The 19,990-nt window shown below is 49.3% G+C and overlaps 1 protein-coding gene and 1 long non-coding RNA gene across 7 annotated transcripts in view; one reads left to right on the top strand and one right to left on the bottom strand.

Moving 5' to 3' along the window:
• Positions 1–1,967: 1,967 nt before the first annotated feature.
• Positions 1,968–18,725, bottom strand: Sall1 (spalt like transcription factor 1). Of its 3 annotated transcripts, none has more exons than XM_006971775.4 (4): positions 18,570–18,725; positions 16,908–17,000; positions 4,720–8,147; positions 1,968–3,545 (listed from the first exon to the last, which is right to left on the bottom strand). In XM_006971775.4, the coding sequence occupies exons 2-4, from the start codon at positions 16,981–16,983 to the stop codon at positions 3,105–3,107; spliced, it is 3,945 nt and encodes a 1,314-aa protein (XP_006971837.1). In that variant the 5' UTR covers positions 16,984–17,000; positions 18,570–18,725; the 3' UTR covers positions 1,968–3,104. The 3 variants fall into 3 exon arrangements, with proteins under 3 accessions (XP_006971837.1, XP_015862255.1, XP_015862247.1); XM_016006769.3 differs by lacking the exon at positions 18,570–18,725 and adding an exon at positions 18,040–18,097; XM_016006761.3 differs by lacking the exon at positions 18,570–18,725 and having other exon boundaries at positions 16,908–17,423.
• Positions 17,667–19,990, top strand: part of LOC121829344 (uncharacterized) — a 55,159-nt gene continuing 52,835 nt past the window's right edge. Inside the window, exon 1 of one of the 4 annotated variants that reach the window (XR_013051174.1) lies at positions 17,667–17,915. This is a non-coding gene — a long non-coding RNA (uncharacterized LOC121829344). The remainder of the gene's footprint in view (positions 17,916–19,990) is intronic. The other 3 variants (XR_013051171.1, XR_013051172.1, XR_013051173.1) reach the window with 3 other exon arrangements.

Here is a 19,990-nt window from a genome sequence, read left to right as displayed (position 1 = left end):
ATCTTCACAACTCACATTAAAAAAAAAAAAAGCCACCAAAGTGTGTATATTTAGTTTTAAAATTGTGTGAACTTAATTGTAGTTCCAGTCCGCAACCACCCTTCTTAGTTCAGCCAACCTGGATCCAAACTACCATGTCGTCCCGAAGGGGAAAAGGAGGCTCGGTGGCAGAACCGGAGATGGGCAAGGCACGTTTGCATCTTCTGCCGGAACCCACCCAGCTGCTCTATGAGTATCAAAGGCCAAGCTTGTTTATCTCTGGGCTCCGCGCTTTCTGGGTTTGGAATGGCCTTGGAGGGGCATGGGCAGGTAGTGATCGGTACGTTAGAATGATAACCAATCGATACTCAGATAGGTCTGGACAAAAGGCAGGAGGAGGGGCTAGGAGACACCGGGACCGCGACTCTAACATGGGGGCCTAGGTGTCCTTCGAAAATCTGGCTGAACCCAAAGTTACTTTAGTTCGCCTTAACTTGCAGAAAACGCTATAAGAGAGGTTCGAAGGATAGAGAAGAGCGCCCGCCCCTGCCCCCTCGCGGAAACGGCCTCGCAGCCCCCTGGGAAGCGCGCCGCCAGCGAGACTTGGGGACCCGGCCGGCCTGCGGCAACCCAGGAGCGCGGGCCCAGCTGCCGCGGGGTGGCTGGGGAGGGTGGCAGAGGCGCTGTCACTGCCTGGCCCCTCGCGGTGGCCGCAGCCCGGGGATCGCCCCGACATCCCCAGGCTTCGTGCGGGAGCCCGGAGCGCTGCCCCTCCACTGCATGCGAGACCAGAGGGACCGTGGCCTCTCAGCAACCGAGGAGCGTCTGGCCTCTTCCTCCGGTACTCATTCTTGGAGAAATAAATGTTGCAGGCAGGGTGGCAGGAAAAGACTCTGAAGGTGAACGGGAACCAAGGCATCTGCACCGCACCCCCACTCCACCCACTCCCTCTGGTTTGGGGGCCCCATCCCGCGACGTCAGATCCAAAGACAGGGGCTTTCCCGAACTCCCGGCTGGACGCTGAGGCTGAGCTGGCGCTTGAACCGTGCCCTCGTGGTTTTGGAGTTTAAGGACAAATCTTGGGTAGGAGCGGCAGGGGCCAGGGTAGCCTTGGAATGGCCCAGGCCTGATGGGAGCTTCTGCTAGGAGTCCTCACCGGGGCATAGCCAGGTTCAGTGAAATTCATCACCTCCCTGAGACAAAGGGTTCATCGACCCCTGTGCAGACAACTTCCATACTGTCTATTGCTCACCCTAAAATTGTGCATAGAGAACATGCCCCCAGAACAAAAGACAGAAAGGAAGAACTCAGATGAACTTGGATGGTGAAATGTTTCAAGTTGCTCCTACAGATCTGAATTATACTTTTTTCCTTTTAAATATGCATGTGCTTTTAAATGCCTAAAAGACTAATTAAATAAAGAAAATGTTGACCTCCTGGGTTGAGGCCCAGTTTCTGAGTCAGGTTATATAACCCTGCTGCATGGGGAATTCTCCAGCAATGCAGCTCTCAACTGCCTGGAAAAACAGGCCACAGAATCAAGTGAAATGGAACTAGAATAGTTAAGGTTGAAATCTAAGTCCTCAGATCATGTTGGAGGGAACTTACCTGTCAGGATGAGGTCTCCAACCACAGCTAATTTTTTCTCCCCTCTCTTGGGAGGTGGAATGGGATAAAAGTGAAAAGTAATATACATTCCCAAACAAGAAATGGATATTGGAGAAATAGGTAGATGGCCAGATCTCAAAAGCAAGCAAGCAAACAAGCAAGCAAGTAAACAAAAACAAACAAGGAAACAGAAAAAAAAAAGGTATAAACCAAAACAAAATGCAGGCTCATGCATGCCCGTTCCTGTTATGCCCTTTACTATTTCTTATTTGGAGGAGATACTCGCTCACACACGCAATTTACAACTACCTGGGGAAATGTTAAACTACCTTTAGGGATCTGGTTAAATAGAAATGCACTCTAAAAACACAGACACGGTATGTTGTTTTATCTGTTGCAAAAAAAAAATGTATTTGATTACTTGAGTAAAATTACAGTATCTCTGTTGTTAGTAAGTATTAAATGTTAAAGAAATTGGAATCCCCCCCTTTCAACTTTCCAAGAAAGTGCATGTAACAGTCCATTTTTTTTCCTTCCATACCTAATACAAAATAAACCAACACTATACCTGCTCTCGATCAAGAAGCATTTGCTCTTGTAAGGAACATATGTACATTTTAATGAAAGTGATATTTCTTATTGTATATACAAGAGCATCTACATTTCTCCACTGAAGGTTGTTCAAGATGCTATCGTTAGCAGCATTGTGAAATTCCAGCACACGTTTTCTACTGTGAATATACCCTACAAGGCAAAAATGCTACGTCTCAGTTTCAACTACCAAAACATTTGTGTTTTTTTCCCCTCTAAAGAATTCTGCGTGCTTATTACTGTACAGAAACTTATTAACATTGAAGACGACTCAAGTAAAAAGCACAATACAAATAGCAGTTCAAAACGGAAATGGTTAACTCTATAAAATAACAACAAAAAAAAAAAGCAGGTTGATGCTTAGAATAAAAATGAAACAAAACCAAAAACAAACAACAAACAAACAAACAAAAAACCCAAACCTTTCAAATGTTCAGCCTGTACTTAAAGTCCTTCCCTTAAATCTGTTTGGAAAGATTCGACAATGTGTTTGCTGATAAAAGTTCCCAGCAGGATCAAAGTGTACATTTATATACAGACTTTATTAGGGATCTAACGCATCACGGAGGCATTGCATCAACACCAGATTCATATTAAACTGGATATAGAAAATAAGTTAATGCCAGATTAAGACGCCTAGCAGGGCAACTTGCGATTGCCATAAATGTTACAGCAAGCTTACAGCACTCTAGTCCATTAGTATTTAGTCCAAAATACAGAAGACCAAAGTTAATGCTTGCATTCTGTTTGCAAAGCAAGGTTATAGCACTAATAAATAAGCTTTCTTAGAACTCTAGAGGTTGAACAAAGTACAAAAGAATGTCTTCGTAATGTAGTTCATAGTCCCAGGGGCCAGAAGGTAAAGGGGCTGGCTGGGCCAGGAGGCAACCTCGGGCGGCATTCTGAGCGGAAATGCTCTGGCAGCTTTAGCTGGTGACTATCTCTTTGCTGTCCTCCACGAAGCGGGTGAAGCGGAAGTTGGTTCCATTCTCGCTGCTCGCCATTTTCTCCAGGCCAGCCAGAGGAGCACTGGGTTCAGAATTCCCCAGCTTTTCCACGTTCCCTGTCAGCCCGCTGATAGGTGAGCTGCTCCCGCTGCCCAGGCTTCCAGGAATTGGAGGGATGCCACCATTCTGAATGACAGAGATCTCGTTGGCCTTCATGGCCAACCCGTTGGACAGGGCTGCTGTGTACTGGTTCCAGAAACTGGATGGATCCCCACTTCCTGACCTCGCCGCCAGATCCTTCTGGAACATTTCTGGGAACTTGACAGGATTGCCTCCTAGAAATGTCATGGGGCCATCCACGGAGAGGCGCCGGCCCCGGCGTGCAGGGGTGCTGTTCCACATGTGCGTGCCCATGTGGACCTGTGATGTGGGTTGGGGAAGAGAGAGGAGAAGAGAGAGAGAAAGAGAGAGAGAGCCAGAAGCTTAATAGCTGAATCTGTCTCAATTCATATCCCAACACTCGACACAGCAAGTGGCCTAAATGTCTATTCTTATTACATGGCAGACAGGGGGAAGATACGAGGAACCATCCACTCCCAAGGTCTAGTAATAATGTGTTCGCTCTCTGCAGCCCTGGGCTGGCTCTCCTCTTCCTGGGCAAAGAAGCCTTACTTACTCTTTTTTTATTACCGTATTTAGCTTATAATGGCCTCAAGCAAGCCAGGCAGGCGCAGATAGCGCCTTTCAGGGTTAGAATTGTTATGTCCACTCTCATTGCAGTGGTAAGTATTGTATCTGACACCCTTTACCCTGTAAATGTCCTTTTCAGATGGGAAGAAAGTAGCCCTCACTGATTGCCCATTGGAGGGCCTGCACAGAGAAAAGAAAAACCAGAACGTAATTATTCATTTCACATTTCTGGCAGCAACCTCCAGAGAAATACTCTGTCAACAGAAGAATGTACACAGCGAGAGTGCTCAACTGTTGCTCTAGAACGAGCATATTTGCTTTATTTCCAACACATATCAGTAGGAAATGTCGTGTAATCAATTATCATAATGCCCATTAGCAGAGGAGTGATGTTACTGTTTCTAGAAAAACAAACCATGCTAGACGGCAGTTATGAAAAATAGCTGCATACGCCAAAGAGAGCCGTAATTATTAAGTGATATGGGCAGTACGCAGGCCACATGGAGGTCTTTAATCAATACCCCATGGCAACGCCAGGCTGTCTGATTTGGTAGGTAAAGCAATTCATTTGGTGCACTTAGCGAGACAGCAGAGAGAGGCTGCTACTTTGCTTAGGTACCGAATTATTCAAGGCGTGGTGACATGAAGCAAGCTACAGGCTGCCCTTGTCCCTGCCATGATCCTGACCTAATAAGGCTCCTTCACATCATATCACTGCCCCCCCCAACACTCCACGAGCCCCCCCCCCCCCCCCCCCCCCGTCAGCTGCCTGCAGCAGGTCCCCTTTCCAGAACCTTCTTCCTGACTATGCAGCTGAGGGCTCCAGGAGCATGCGCATGCACTATCATCAATCAAGGGCATGAGAAAGGGCCGGTGGGTGGTGGGGTGCAGGCAGAGCAGGTACCTTCAGATTGCCTTTTGTTGTGAATGCTCTTCCACAGATAGTGCAAGCAAAGGGTTTCTCTCCAGTGTGAGTTCTCTCGTGGATCTGCAGCGCACTCGAGGAGGAGAAGGTTTTACCACACGTGTTACAATAGTGCTGTTTGGGAGTTCTCCGGGGCAGAGCTGGGAGCAGAACTGGGGATGTCGAAGAGGATGACAGAGGCCCCGAAGGGACGTGACTAGTGGGGGCATCCTTACTGTCCTGAGGGGAAACGTGCACAAAGCCGTTGACCTCCGTTTTGATGAGAGATGACAGTGAGTTGGCGGGAATCACCGCAGAGTTCTGATTGGGGCCGAGGTTGGAACTGGGCTCAAAGAGCTGCGACGGCAGATCTCGCATCTGATGTGTCAACATGTGCTGCTTCAAATTACCCTTTGTGGAAAAGCCACGATTGCAAACCGTGCAAATGAACGGTCTCTCTTTGGTATGACTTCTGTAGTGAATGTCCAAGGCACTCTGACAAGCAAAGGTTTTACCACAAATGTCGCAAGCAGTGTTTTTAAATTTACCCCGGTCTCGGAAAGGGAAGAGGATTCCCAGAGCATCTTCTTTGATGATTTTCTCTGCGTGACTAGAGGTCAAGTCCAAAGCACCCCCATTCACTGGGGTGGGAGACAGACCGTTGGCAAACTCGCCAGGCCCCACTCTCTGTGGCTTCTCCTCGACGCTGGGCGACTTGTGAAATTCTTGGGTGCTGTTGGATGGGGACAGAGCCTGCATGGAAGAGGTAGACTCTGAGATGGCGGGGCTGCCGGCACTCTGGCTCTCCATATCGCCACCCACTGAGGACGAGTCGTTGGTCAGCACGTCCCCTTCCACAGACCCATTCTCCACCGACTTCAGGCTGGCCTGCAGCTGCTCTGCCAGGCCAGCATTGATCATCTTCATTTGATTTTCCAAAGCAGCGATGCTCGAGATCTCAAGGGGCAGAGGCGAAGAGGACAGGCTGTCTTGGGACGCGTCAGCTGACTTGGGTGTATCCGGGATGCTGCCCTCAGGACAATCTTCCATGTTCTCATCCGAGAAGTTGTCTAAGTCATCGAAATTCTTCTCGTCAAAGGAGCCCGTGTCAGACTCCATGGACTCGGGGTAGTTGTCGGGGACTGGGGTGTTGGGGATCTGGCCTCCCATGTGCATTCGGATGTGCTGCTGAAGGACCACCGCATTTGTGAACTTCTTCTGGCAGATTGGGCAGGAATGCTGGACTCTGAGCGGGGGCATAGCCCGGTGGACACTGTAGTGCGTCTTAAGGTTCCCTTTAGTGGTGAAGGCCCGGCCACAGATCTTACACTTGAAGGGCCTCTCCCCAGTGTGCGTCCGGTAGTGCATTTTCAAGGCGCTCTGGCAGCTGAGGACCCGGTGGCAGATGATACACTCATTGGGGTCAGTGGCTTTCTTGTCAATGTTCTCTACCAGTTGCTGCAGCTTGGATGTCTCTGAGGCCTGGGCTGAATCTAAGAGTCCCCCGAAAGGAAACTTGGCCTTGAACTGCTCAGACATGAGTGGTAACAAAGGGTTGGTGAAGGTGGCCCCTCCTGGGCCACAGTCAGCCACTGGGGAGCTCAGAGTACTGCTGCCCGCCGTTGGGGCTGCGCCGGTGGTCACGCCAGTCTCTTCACTCCTTCCGCCGAAGGGCGGCACAACAGACCCTTCAGCTTCCTCCGGGAGCCCACTTGGGTTTCTTGTGGCCAAATCAGGGGCCCCAGAGTCACTTTTGACTGAGCCTTGGGGGCTGGCGGCGGAATGGCTAATAGGGATGGGGGCTGGCTCTTCCGTCTTGATGAAGGGTGTGAGGCTTGGGAGCGTTGGGGGTAACGGAAGTCCGACAGAAGTGGTCAGAGTGGGCAGGACCGGCTTGGTGTCCAGCCAGCTGGTGACTGGCTTCTCCGGGGGGATGGACATGCCATAGGGGATGCCGGTGCTTGTGGGGATGTTGTCCAAGTGCTCCGGTACAGGGTAGGGGTTCATCTGGATGTGGGGGTACTTCTCTTTGTGGCGCTGGAAGTGGACCTTCAGGTTTCCCTTGGTAGAGAACCTGTTCCCACAGATGTTGCACTTGAACGGCCTCTCTCCAGTATGGGAGCGCAAGTGGATCTGCAAGGCACTGTCACTCCCGAAGACCTTCGCACAGAACCTGCACTTGTGTTTAAAGAATGCCTCATCTGAAGTACTTTTTGCTTCAAAGGCAGTGACATTTGGTGGCTTGCTTTTTCTTTGCTGGGCCAAGGCAGACAGGGAGTTTAAATCCTCTGCAGTTGTTCCAACGTTGGGCAAAGGGCTGGGGAAAACAGCGTTAGCTGGGGTCGGCTGAGGTAGAAGTGGGTTAGATGCAGGACTTAACAGACTGCTTATTGCGAATGCTGGTGGCGATGATACTGAGACTGCCGGGGAGCTGACGTGGGAGGCACCAGCACTGGAAGCCACTTTGTCTGAGGATGGGGTGGGAACGGCCGCCGTCACTAGGCTCATGTTGGGAGAAGTGCCACTGCTGGGCGGGACGATGGTGCCGGAGCTGCTCTGAGGTAGCTGGACTGGGGGGAGCTGTTTCACACCACTGATGCTGGCAGATTGGCTAGCAAGGCTCTGTGCTAATCCAGCTGCCGCCGCCAGCTGCTGAGATAAATGGGAACTTAGTGTGGACAAGGGGTTGACAGATGTTCGTAAAGTACCTTGAGAAGGACTAGAGGATGTTGGCAGGTCTGCGTTCTGAGAAGCCAACAGCAGTATTTGGTGACGAATCTGCTCTATGAGTTGCAGCTGGTGGATCTGCTGCTGCTGCAGGGCTAGGAGCTGTTCCATGAGGGCTGGGATGGCCAGCTTGCCTCCGGAGGCCCCCCCACACCTCGCTTCCTGGGAGAACTGGGCCACTGCCACCTTGGTGCTCTGGAGATTCTCGATGATGACGTTGCTGTTGATCACCGAGAAGTTGCCCAGTGTCGTCAGGTCCCCGAGTTGAGGTAGAGAGGTTGTGATCGCTGAGGTACCCGTGGAGGAGCCGCCGTGGCAGCTTGGGGTGGCGCTGTTGGTGATGCTGCTCAACGTGCTGCTGCTGCTGCTGCTGCTGCTGGTAGCAACGGTGGCCTCCACCTCCATGGACTCTTCCCTGTCAAGTCCCTTGTGTTCTGAAAGGTCGCTGCAATCTTCTTGGTCTGTTTTGTTCACTGCGTCTTTCATTTGCTCATCAGGATTGTTGAGAGACGGGTCAGGAGGGAAGGTTTTGGGTGGGGAGGCTGGACTTTCATTGACAATCAGAACTAATTGATTCTTAGTGCAGTTCTTTTTGTGGAGCAGAAGATCTGATAATTCAAAGAATTCAGCGCAGCACCGGCCACAGACATGGGCATCCTTGCTCTTGGTGGGGCGACTTGGTTGACCCTTCTCTGTGTCCCCTATAAACATCAAAAGGTGCAGGGTTAAAACGAAGCCAGGACAGATTGTTAGCAATGACTTGAAAAAGAGAGAAAGGGTCATAAATGCTTTCTATCTGCAAAACTCCAAATGGAGCCCCTGAAAGCTAGGTTGTGTTACCTGAGTTGCTGAGGGACTCCTATCCAGCTGGCATCTTGAATAGTTATGGCCTTCAGATAATTCATCAAAATATAAAATACCATGAAAGGAGGACATTGGTACATAATGAAATTCCATAGTGAAGTATTGATTTCCAATATTTTATACACTGATTGTCTACTTGCCGGGAGAGGGTCCCTCAAGCAGGCTGAGGACTTATTAGGCTCTTGAGTTTCTGTCAACCTTATTCATTTTCAACTGATGCAAAGACATCTGTGACAGTTTGTTCTGTCACTAAACTAATTTGTAGTCATTCAAGTTCCAATCAGTTGTTGACAAGGGGGAAAAATGCATAACACCTAGCTGGGGACTGACTCCAGAATCACCTCAAGCCCCTGCCTGGAACCTGAGCCCAGGCTGAGTAATGACAAGCACAGTTCAGTGACATCACTAACAGACCCGGTTTTTGACTTCAAAAGAGAAAGCAAAACACACACACACACACACACACACACACACACACACACACACACACACACACACACACAGGAACATAATCCCTCATAGGCTTGTCTGGACCTATGTATCACTCCCCAACACATTCATTTTTCAAATTCAGGAATGAACCCTGGCGATCAATCTCCTAGCCAAAGAATATATGCTATTGTGCCCCAAGTGGCACTCTTCTAAATCCCTCCTCAAAAGTGGTCTTTCTGTCTGTAAAAACTGCCGTGGCATCTCCAGTCCTGCTCCACACTAACCGAAGAAGAATGTGGTGGGAAGCGCTCCCATCCTTAAGGAATCATGCTTGAAGGAGAGTTTGCCAAGTTTTGCCTGAATGTCTTTAAAAAAACAAAAACAAAAAACCTCTGTTTCTTATTGTTATCAATTGTTAAACAGAGCATATCAAACCCTTTCATATATTTGATATATATATCCCTAGATTTCTTGTTTGTCTTCACTGGTTGCTCAGATGTCTTCTCACTAAGATCCATTTGTAAATTAAACACCAAAATCTCCAACTCCAAGCTAACATCCTATTCAAAGACAGGATGGCGTCCCCTTGTTTGCTCAGCATGGGGAACACCAACTTCTGTTGTACAAATGGTGTGTGGTCATCTCCGAAGGCTGTGAAAAAAACTGTTTAATTCAAGGATTACCTCCCTGCATGCTTTTCTACAAAGCTGAATCAGATAATAGGTAGTTTCCATGACTTCCAAATTGAATCTTCTAGAAAACTTGCAAGAGGAAAAAAAAGTAATTGCAGATATGAATGCATGTAAAATCAAAATGTTGCTCACCGCCCCCCCACCCCCTCCCAGTCAACTCAAAAGAGCCAGAGGTTACCTTTTTGGATTAAGCATCTAACAAGCTTGAAGAGTTTTGCATTTCAGAAAATACAATTAACACCTAAACAGTCACTTGTGAAAATTCCTTAACCCTATCTGCCTGGAGTGATGCGGAAGTCCATTAGGGCCCCTGGTAAAGTATGCCGAACGTATGCACGCTCTCCTCACTGGGAGAGTTATTTTAGTAGCTAAGTTATACTTAATAAGCCAGCTTTCCTAATCCCCATCTTTAAATCTACACAGGGTTATAGTGCAAAATGCATTAACAACACCAAACAAATCGCAGTTGTAGCAGAAAATACCGATAATGATCCAGTTTTAATTTAATGTTTAATCATCCTAATTGGCACCAGATTCCCATGCACACTGAAGGTGCTGTTTTAAGCACTTTCTGTCTCTCCTCCTGCTTTGAAATAATACAAACAAAATATTAAATGAAATTTGCTAAAGTTACACTGCTTCACTTGGGACAAAAATGATGTGACAAAAATTCTGTTTAAAGCTTCGTATTTTGACAACTGATTTTAAATGATGCATCCATTTCAGATGCTTATTTTAAACTGGAAATGCAATTCCTAATATATTCAACAGAAATGTTATTTCTTTCTCTTTGCACATTTCCATATGTAATGGTTATGTTTCCATCTACTTTTACAGCCAATTATGAAGGAACAAAAGCTATTCTGTTTGTTCACACATTTTCAACAAAATGCATTAAAACTATTATGTCAGCATGTTCTATTAAGCTCTGCATTCAGTGGAAAATACTTTTCAACCAGCTCACATTTATCAAAACATAAAGCCACTTTAAAACACAGTTTTGCTTGGTCAGCTGGGCTTAGACAAATAATGACAGATTCAGAACTAAATAACCAGCAAGGGAAATCAGAAAACTGACTTCATCAATTGTACACATTACAATGTGGTTGCTTCAAATATTTAGCACATCTGTGCTCACGGTTAAAGGGCATTTTAATTCTTTATAACTTGCAAGCATCTGATATTCTCATACATATAGAAAAAATAAGAGGAGGTTACTTTGGAGGGCTTAACGGATTATTATCTCCCTGCACTGCGATTCTGCATTCGTGCGGCTTCAAGACTCACTGGAGAATTTTCAAGTTTTTCAACCTGAACATTTTTATATTTAGGATTATGCTAACAGGATAGAGAACAGAGATGCTTCAAAATAAATGCCTGCTTGCTTCAGAGAGAGCCCCTGTCTAAAAATTGCCCATATTTGACCTTTGATTTTCATAATTTAGTAAGCTGACATTCGATCTCACTGTTCAATCAACTAATTTAATTTCCTGATGTTTATGAACATGTTGCCCCCACCCCCAGAATTGTGGTATCTCTTTTGACTCGCTTCCGAAGCAGGTGCTGCTGCACTCTAAAATGCCTAACTTTAAACCCATCTGCATTGTGAACACAATTCCAGTGAAGCAGCTTAAAGAGAAAGAAGACAGGCCAGGAAACCAGCATGAACCTTCAGCCCCAACTGCTAAAAGGAATACTTTAAGTTGCAATTAGATAACAGGCAGGCAGGCAGGCATGCGTGCATGAGCACACACACACACACACACACACACACACACACACACACACACACACACACACGCCTCTGTTCTAATCCATTTTTTTCTCATCCTATCCTCTGTTATCTTGTATCTCTCAATAATCTGTTAGACAGGATAGCAACTGGTGACCTCATTATAGTAACTACAGTTAGTTGCCTTGTTTCTCCTATTGTGGTGAAAATCGCATTCCGGATCCTTTTCGAAGGATTTTGCATTCACATTAATTTTGTAATTCCAGTCAGGTAGGAACATTTACGAAGCAAGAGCTTTTTTTTTTTTTCCTCAGCAAACAGAAAAGATGCTTAGTATTTTTGTTCTTTTTTTGGAGGAAGGAGGTGTGTACCAAATTGTTACCAAATCGACACTGAAACTCCAGATGTTTAAGCTCTTGGTGAGCTATTTAGGTATCCAATTCAAATTTGTCACTTTTTCATCCTCTGAACCAAACACAGCAGACTCGGAAGGACAAAATTGAAGTGTTGTAGCCTATCTGTCTACTCAGAAAACAAAAATAAAACTATGCCTCGTACAGAAAGGTTTAGCCAAGCAGGAAAGGAAGAAAAGGAAAACAAAACAAAACAAAAAACTAGAAACCAACCACCAGGCTCGACCAGATTTAGTTTTGTTTTTTGGAGCTCTTTAGAAAGACCCTCCACTCTACTTCCCATTACCTTAAGACCACATTAGCATTTCTTAACAGAATTCAAACAGTGGTGGAGTTGGGGCCCCTAATTTTAACAGGCTGTTCCTTCCCATGGACCTACTTGCAAAGGTGATCACAAACATATTTGATTGAGTGATTCTATATATTTTTTTTATTTTTTTAAAGACAGAATCTAAATGTCCAACTTAAGGTTCCAGAAAAACTGTAAACACAACATACGCTATGAATATTTTCAGCGTCTGTAATGTCTGAAGTTTCCTTTATGCAGTATGCAACCAAATGACCAACTCACTGGCCTCCTTCAAGTTTACAGTGCCAGCCCTGATTCTGTGAAAGGATACAGGAGAAATCTCTGAAAAAATAACGTGGACAAGATACTCCATTGAAAGCACTGCTCCCGGCCCACCTCTTGCTCACAATAAATAAAAGGGGAAAATGTCTTCCCCACGGATGAATCAAACTGAACACTAGATGGGGTCCCAACTGCAAGCGTTTGTTCAAAAACTGCTTTGTGGCTTTCCTATTCCAGTGACGCGTAAAAGAGAGACTCCTTAAGGCGAGATCTAAACGCTCACTACACAAACATTGGCGAAGTCACAAGAAACTAAATCCCGCTGTTGGAGGGTGAGACTCAGCTATGGGAACTACCTGTCAATCTTCCCCTCTGGGGGTCTGGCATCTGAGGGTGGCAGGGGAATAAGGTTAGGAAAAGAAGCCAAGCTGATAAGGAGAAACTAAAATAAACTACTAACTTCCTGCTAAGTGACTAGCAAGACCCAAATTGGGGGTCACCGGGAAGACACTGAGGGACATATTATGATCTGGACCTTGTCACCTCTGCATGGGAGGAGGCCGGCCAAGGTTAGAACAGCTCAACGGGCACACACACACACAGGTTTTCTAAACCCTGGCACAAACTTTTTTTCTTTTTTGGGGGGGAGGGGTGTCAAGTCTTAGGTTAGTAGTCTCTTCTCTCTCCTCTAAGAGTATTTTGGAACACAGGCTTTCCGCACCAGGGACTGTGTTAGAAAAGCCATGTTTAAACTGTAGAAGAATTTCGATTTTTTCTGGTTCCTACACACTGAGCTTGGCTAAGTTCGGAAACCTGGAACCTGTCTGAGTCCCTTCCCCCACCGCCCTAAAGATTCTCAAGCAGAAAAACGTGGGCTTTTGCCTTCTGAAGGAGACTGTTGGTAAAAGACAACTTGAAGCTTCCAAACGTGGAGAAAAGAAAGAGCTTCCCAAAGAGCACCCTATAATTTGGTAACTTGTGCCCATGAGCCATTCCAGAAACTGGATGTAAACTACACCACCAAATGCTCCATACCAAAAAGCCACCTTCACACATTTTATCTCCTGCCTGATCCGGCTTTGCTGTGTGTTTGTTTTCAACATTTTAGAGAGGATCTGCAGCCTGAAGCAAATCTCAAAACAAAATAAAACAAAAAAGCAGTTCACTTTTTATCATCCAGAATCTTCCATTTCCACCAAACTTAAAATAGGCTTGATTAAACACAAATTCTTTCCAACTGCCTTATCTTGCAGGTGTCAGGTTTTTTTTTTTTTTTTTTTTTTAAAGCAATTCATTATAGTTCTCCCTAACCTTTTGGGCCCAGAAATCAATGTGTGGCCATTAAGCTGCTTACAATGAGTAAATTACTTTGGTAAATAATACAATTTCTTTATTAATATGAGTAAGAGGGGGGGGCTTTCAGGATACTTCTTAAGAGAGTCAATGTTTTATCTCCAATTTCTGATGCTTTAATTTTCTTCTAATATTATCCTTTCCTTAAAAAAAGCTGAGCAATAAAAATATTTAAACGAATCAAGTCAGAATGGGTCTCCCAAGTAGCTGCAAGAATATTGAAATCATCACCAAAAGGAGTGAACACACACACACACACACACACACACACACACACACACACACACACACCCTGGAAATCCAAATTCACAGAAAAGTAACTACATTTTAAATCATTAGATTCACACATTCTCTTTTCCAAGAATTATCTATCTTGGTAAATAATCTTTCCAAAGCCAGTTATCTTTCTACTAAGTAACTGAAGACTTGTTGAATATCTTTTAAGATATGAATCCTACTTACTATAATCCTGGTTTCATAAGAAACAGAAAAAAAAAACCCAAGTAGAATAAACTATCAACGTTCTAAGATCAACTAAATAACCCTTAAAAATGAAAAATAAAAACACACAAAACCCCAAAACTTCGAATAAAGCTGTTGGAATGGCAGCTTGGCACGGCATGGCTTTCCTTGTAAGACTCAAACACAACATACACTACACACACATGAAGTAGGACACACAACCTTAGAGGGGAATGGTTGCCTCAGAGCCACTGTGGTTGGGTCTGCAAACTTTTCTAGCTTTTGTTCTGGGTAGAAGTCAGACAGTTTTGAGGGACAACATGGGAGAAGGGCACAAACCCGTTGTACTTGGGTAATATCTGCTATTTCTTTTGCTACAGCAAGACCCTCTTGTGACAGAAGAAAAAGTAAGGCTGGCATTTGAGTAGGGGATTGCTTCCAAAGTAAAAATATCAAATGTCTGGGCAGCACCTTCTCAAGCGCATGCTCTATGTAGGTGAGTGGATTGAGACTGCTGGACTCTGTGCAGAAAAGCTGACTTTTTAAAGCAAAGCTGAGCTGTGTCATGAACTTTCATTTCTATCTATCATCTCACAACTGTTCCCGAATGAAGAGAACGGGGTCTGGGAGGCCCTCCTGACCGTCCGCTGGTGGGAAGGGTTCTTGTGTAGGAGTACCATTACAGCACACTAAATCCTGTAACCCTGTTACAAAACCTACCCTCTAGGCAACTTCTTCCAGACTTACTGTTCAACCATGTAAAAACAGTCATAACCTAAACTATTACTACTGAAGAAGAGGAGGGAGTGAGAAAAGGGCCTGGGTGGGGTGTTTCCTAGGGTGCTCAGAAGAATCACTGCTTTGTGGACAATGAACTAGCTTTTAGGAAGAAAAAAGGAGAAATTAAGTGAAAAAGAAGAAAGAAAAAGAAAGGAAACTTGATTCAGTTCCTTAATTAACTTACCTCAAAGCTCAAATAAACTAAAAAAAATTGTACTAATAAATAATAATAGTAAGAGGTAGTGAACTCCTTTAATGCTATCGCTTTATGAGAAGCCTTAACTATTAAAAATTCCAGATCCAGACTCAAAGCGGAGAACTAGCAAGCATCATTTCTTCGGAAGCCCGATGTGGTGGTGGTTGTTTTTGAAAATTTTGCGTGGAAAATGTAAACAATCAGTACAAATTTACAAAATAAAAAAAAAAACCCTCTCTCCTCCCTAGTTGGGTTTTTCGTATGCAAATTGTTAACTTTAACAGTATTCCAGTGGAAAAAAAAAAAAAAAGCCTCCTCAGAAACTTTGAGAAAGATTGGTGTGGGGGCGGCGGGAGGCCTAAGAAACTAGCTGAGAAACCACACAAAAATAGTCCGAGTGGTCGCTGCGGCCTTGGTGAATCTCATCTGGTTTACCCTCGAACCGGTTCTTTTGGGGTGGGAAGCCGGGTGTGTTTTAAGGGATCTTTCCGAAGAACCGAGAGAAGCAGACACTGATATGGCTTCGAGCTTCAAAAAGTGCTGGGCAAACAGCTGTCTTAATGGGTCTTTGGTCTCCCGAAAAATGTCCAGGTATCTCACGCCAGGACTGCCCTCTCCCAACAGCGGGGAGGAAGGAAGCGCCGGACCCTTCTCGCTGGGGCTCTGCCTGCGCGTCCCTGCACCCAGAGCTGCTCAGTCAGGCCTCTGGGGAAGGAGTCTGCCATGTGGGGCTCAGCCGTCCGCAAAGCCGAGTGGGCAGAGGCGCGGATCCCAGGTCACGCTTCGGAACTCTGCTGGGGTGTAGCTCCCACCTCCACACCCTGCAACGCCTCCCGGGATTGAGGATCCCGAGGGGCAGCGGTAGCCGTGGACCTACGCAGCAGAGTCGGGCACTGCGCCGGGTGACCGGGGAAGCGGGCGGAGGCTCCGGCCTGGGAGCTCGGAAACTCTGCCCTGCAACAGCTCAGGTCACGCTGGGGTCGGAGGGGTCTTCCCTCCGTAGCCCCGGTTCCCTGCACGGGTGTCTCCTACTCTAGGCCATAGTTCCCGCACACAAACTTTTCCCGACTTGCCCATTCCTTTCAGGACCCTGCCTTCGTCATCTGCTCGCTTCAGGGGTCTGGTGGGCTAACCCCCAGACCCGAGAGAGTGTCCAACGAACGACCGTTTCCAGGACCGGTCTGGAAGGATGGGACTCCTCAATAGGTGGGGAGCACACACCCAAGCCCGAATTTGAGGGATTCTGAGTGCAAATGTTGGGAGAAACCGTGCAGGGGCTAAACTTGGAAAGCCGGACCGCGACACTTCCCGGTCCCAAAGCCCAGTCTCCAGAGCCACCGGCAGCACACTCTGGCCGCGACCCCAGCATGCCACTCCTCTACCCCAGTCCCCACTTCTCACAGGTCGAAACCCTCAAAGGCTCCACATTTCGCTCGCTAGCCGAGTGGGAAAGAGAGATGGGGAGGGGGTGTAGCGAGCTCCCCACGCGCTCGGCGTCCAGCCACCCGCACGAAGTAAACTTCTTTAACGCTGGCGGCGGCGATGGGCTGAGAGGCCCAGGCGACAGAGGCCCAGCCCAGGGACCCGGGTGCCGCGAGGGGAGCACGAGGGACCTCGCGTGGGCAGCCACGGCTGGCCTCTGCCCGCGCGATCGCCCCTGGGGCGACCGGGTTGTGGCCCGGGCTCCTCGGACCGGCGGGGCGGAGGGGAGAGGCCGGCCGACCCTGCTCCGCCCAGCCGAGGACACGGAACTCCGGAAAGCTCCAGCCGGGATGGGCTGGCTCTCCCGGGGCAGGGGGAAACCCGGCCCGGCAAATTGAAATCGAGGAAGCATGAAATAAAATCAGACGCGCCGAGTGCAGAAGGCGAGAGCGGCGGTGGGCGCGGGGCCCGCCGCGTGTGCGTGGGTCCGAGTGTGCGTGAGTGCGTGTGTCTGTGTGTCCGCGGCGCGGGCCGGAGCACTCACCATCTCGCCGGGGGAGCGAGGCCACTTCGGGGTCGGATTGGAAATGTTGAGGCTTCGCTTGCTTCCTCCGCGACATGCTGGCTCAAACATCAGCTGGGGCAGAATAAAAAATTACTAAAAAAAATCTTCTCAAAATTACGGAAATCGAGCGGCGGCGGCGGCGGCTCCCCCCGCCCGCCGGCCCGCCCGCCCCCTCCCCGGCTCCCCGGCCCCGGGCACAGCGCGCATGTGTCCTGCTATAATTATGATTATCAATAATGCATTGCGATTAATCATAGAGGGGCTCTTTGAAAGGCGATTGGCACCGGGCCAGCGCTATTCAAACCCGCTCGCCTTAATCAATTAGTTCGTGATTTGCTGCAGACCCCTGTCTCTCCGCGCGCTGGCCCAATAAGCCGGCCGCGGGGCTGGCTCTGCGCGCCGCGCCGCCCGACTCTGGGTTAACCCTCTTGGCGACCGCCCGGGACTCCACGGCCCGGCCGCCGGGGGCCTGCCTCCTCGCCACTGCGCGCCCGGCGCCCCGGCCGGCGCCCCCCGCTCGATCCCCTCCCCCCTCCCCCGCCCTCCATCCCGGGCTGGGCCGACCCGAATTAGCATGCCCGCCCCGGAGCCTAGCGGAGCAGGGCCGCGGGGGGGTGGGGCTGGCGGCGGGGGCTGGGGACCCAGGCTGCGGGCGCGCGGCGAACTTCCCAACTCCCGCGCTGCGTGCCGGCCCGCGGGGGGAGGGAGTCCCGTGGCGGGATTGGGGGTGGGGAGGGCGTCCCGTTTCGTGAGTGTTCCTTCGTTTCTTTAAGAGCTACCAGAAAGCAGCCCACCCCCACCCTCGTAAAAAAAAAAAAAAAAAAAAAAGCGAGTGGGGAAGAGCCAGCCCCACGCCGGTCCGCCTCCCGCCCGCTGCCGGGCCTCCCTCCCGCCTGCCCGCCGCCTGGCTCGGAGATCCTTCGCCCAGAGTTCTCCATTCCCAGGATCCCGGGCTCGCGGGGGTGCGGAGAAGACGACCCAGGAAAGGTTTGGGAACGTGATGGGTTTGGGGTCTGGGGGGAGGGGCAGTTTTCTCGCCACCCCATCCTCTCCCTGCCTGGGAGCTGCGCTCCTCCAGCCTCTGGCTGGCTCCTTAGCTCCCTTTCTCTACCTCGGACATTCCCGGGACAATTAGGGCTGAAGTTTTCGGGAGAAGCGCCCCGAGCCCGTGGGATAAGGGGGCGGCTCGGCTCCGCCCAGGACCCCTCCCGAACCTCCCCCCGGCCGCCCCGGTTGGCTGCAGGGCGCGTCACTCCGCGGGGAGGCGGCGGCCACCGTGGCGCCGCTAAGCCCCGGGCGGGTGGAGAGCACGGACCTGCCTGGGCTCCGAGTTCAGCTTCGGCGGGAGGGAGGGGAGGGGCGCCGCTAATCCTGTGCTAGGCAGCGTGCCCCCGGCCTGGGAAGCCGGACCCTAGGCACCGCCTCTACCCGGGACCCCATTACTCCCTACCCTAGCCGCCTCGTCTGCGACGAGGTGGCTTCCCTGAGCCATGAGTGAGTGAGAAGGGAGGGGGTCCTGTCCGCTGCCCCCTAGCTACGCCGCAGCTCGCCTTCACTTTTTTTTCTGACACTTGCCACGCGCGGCGCCCAAACTTTTCGCTCTATCTCCATCTCCCAGAGCTGGGTAACAGCCTCCCTTACCCGCGCACGGGACCCCGGAATCCGGGCCCTGCACTCCCTCTTCCGGGCTGAGGCACCCGCGAATCTGAGGCTTGGTCCTCGGCTTAGCCTAGATCTCCTCCCGCCTCGGGGTTTCCGCTCGCCGAGGTTCCCGAAGTCCTGCGCTCGTAGGACTAAACTAACTAAACTTCGGCTGAGTAATGGGGGTGGAGGCGGGGGAGGGGTGCAGATACACAATCCTTGCCCTATCTCGCGATCGGGAGAGGAGAGGGCTCATAAGGACGCCCCAATTCTGGAGCGCCTTTGAGTCTGGATCGTGCCACAGTCGGCTCGCGCGAAGTGGGCACTAGCCTTCGCAGCAGAGCCTCAGAATTCAGGACCCATATCGCATTCTCTTAAGTGGCCTTTTTTTCCTTCTCCGATTTTTTTTTCTTTTTCCCTTAATCTTTTGTGTGCTAGTTGAAAGTATCTTTTCCATCTGCTGACTTTATTCTTTCTTGGTATAACTTCTCCCTTCTTTCATTCTCCCTGTTCACTCTTCCTACCTTTTCCTAGTTTTGCCCTTGCTCGCCCACCCCTCGTGCGTCTCCCTGGTCTCCCGCTATCCCCTCGCACCTCGCTCTTTCCCTCTCCCCAGGTTCTGTTGGGTACTGTAGATTTTGATAAAAAGACAAACGAAGCTATCAGTGAGCCTGATGTTGAAGAATGAAGATAATAATGTTTCCATAGGTGGTGTTTCAAATGCCATTATTTCTCACTGAATATTTAAAGAGATCCCTCGGCAAAGATGGATTTGCGCGCTCCTGGGGTGCGAGCCGCTCGCTTGCCCCAAACCCCCGGGAACGTGATGAGACCTGAGCATTTTTAAATCTAGCACTCTCCCCCACCCCGCAAATCTGCGCACTTGAAAACACACGAATGCGCACCCTTCGGGGTGCACCGACGCTTCCAGGCGCACTGGAGCCTTTCTTCCCCGAATCTGCCGGTGTTTGGAGCAGTCGTGAACAGTCGGTAACACTCTTGGCTTCTTGAAAGTCCCTACCTCCGGGCAGTCTAGTGGCCAGAAACCCAGTGGAGCTGGCGGTCCCACAAACCCTTCTCACGGTGTGCTTCTAGGGAAGCTCGGGGGAGAAGCTTCACACGTGCTCGCTGTCGGCTCTATGTGTGATTAAGGGTGGGGAGAATCTCTCCCCCCGCCCAATACAACAAACGAACGAAAACGCAAAAACTGCTTCGCGCTGTTTAATTAAAAATGGGCGAGTAGAGACGGATTAATTGGTGGTATCTAAACTTTGATAACTTTTTTCGTTCTTTTGAGTCCTCGACGACGTAGAGGCGGGCGCCTGGCCCTGCGAGCGGCATCCCCCGCTAATTTCTTGTTTGTTTTCTTTCCCTTTGGCCCGGAGAGAGATGAGGGGAGGTGGAGGAGGGGGATGGGAGGA

Source organism: Peromyscus maniculatus, chromosome 5 (genome assembly GCF_049852395.1).
Source record: "Peromyscus maniculatus bairdii isolate BWxNUB_F1_BW_parent chromosome 5, HU_Pman_BW_mat_3.1, whole genome shotgun sequence".
In the NCBI taxonomy this organism is placed as follows: domain Eukaryota; kingdom Metazoa; phylum Chordata; class Mammalia; order Rodentia; family Cricetidae; genus Peromyscus; species Peromyscus maniculatus.
Note: the sequence above shows the minus strand (reverse complement) of the source record. Positions and strands in the feature narration are given on the sequence as shown.

What these genes read in the sequence shown, in the direction of transcription:
- Sall1 (XM_006971775.4), bottom strand. Translation starts at nt 16,983, where the DNA reads ATGTCGCGGAGGAAGCAAGCGAAGCCTCAACATTTCCAATCCGACCCC. An exon ending in CTCGCTCCCCCGGCGAGATG is followed by an intron (nt 8,148 to 16,907) that starts GTGAGTGCTCCG and finishes TGATGTTTATAG; the next exon opens with GGGACACAGAGAAGGGTCAA. An exon ending in CAACAAAAGGCAATCTGAAG is followed by an intron (nt 3,546 to 4,719) that starts GTACCTGCTCTG and finishes CCCACATCACAG; the next exon opens with GTCCACATGGGCACGCACAT.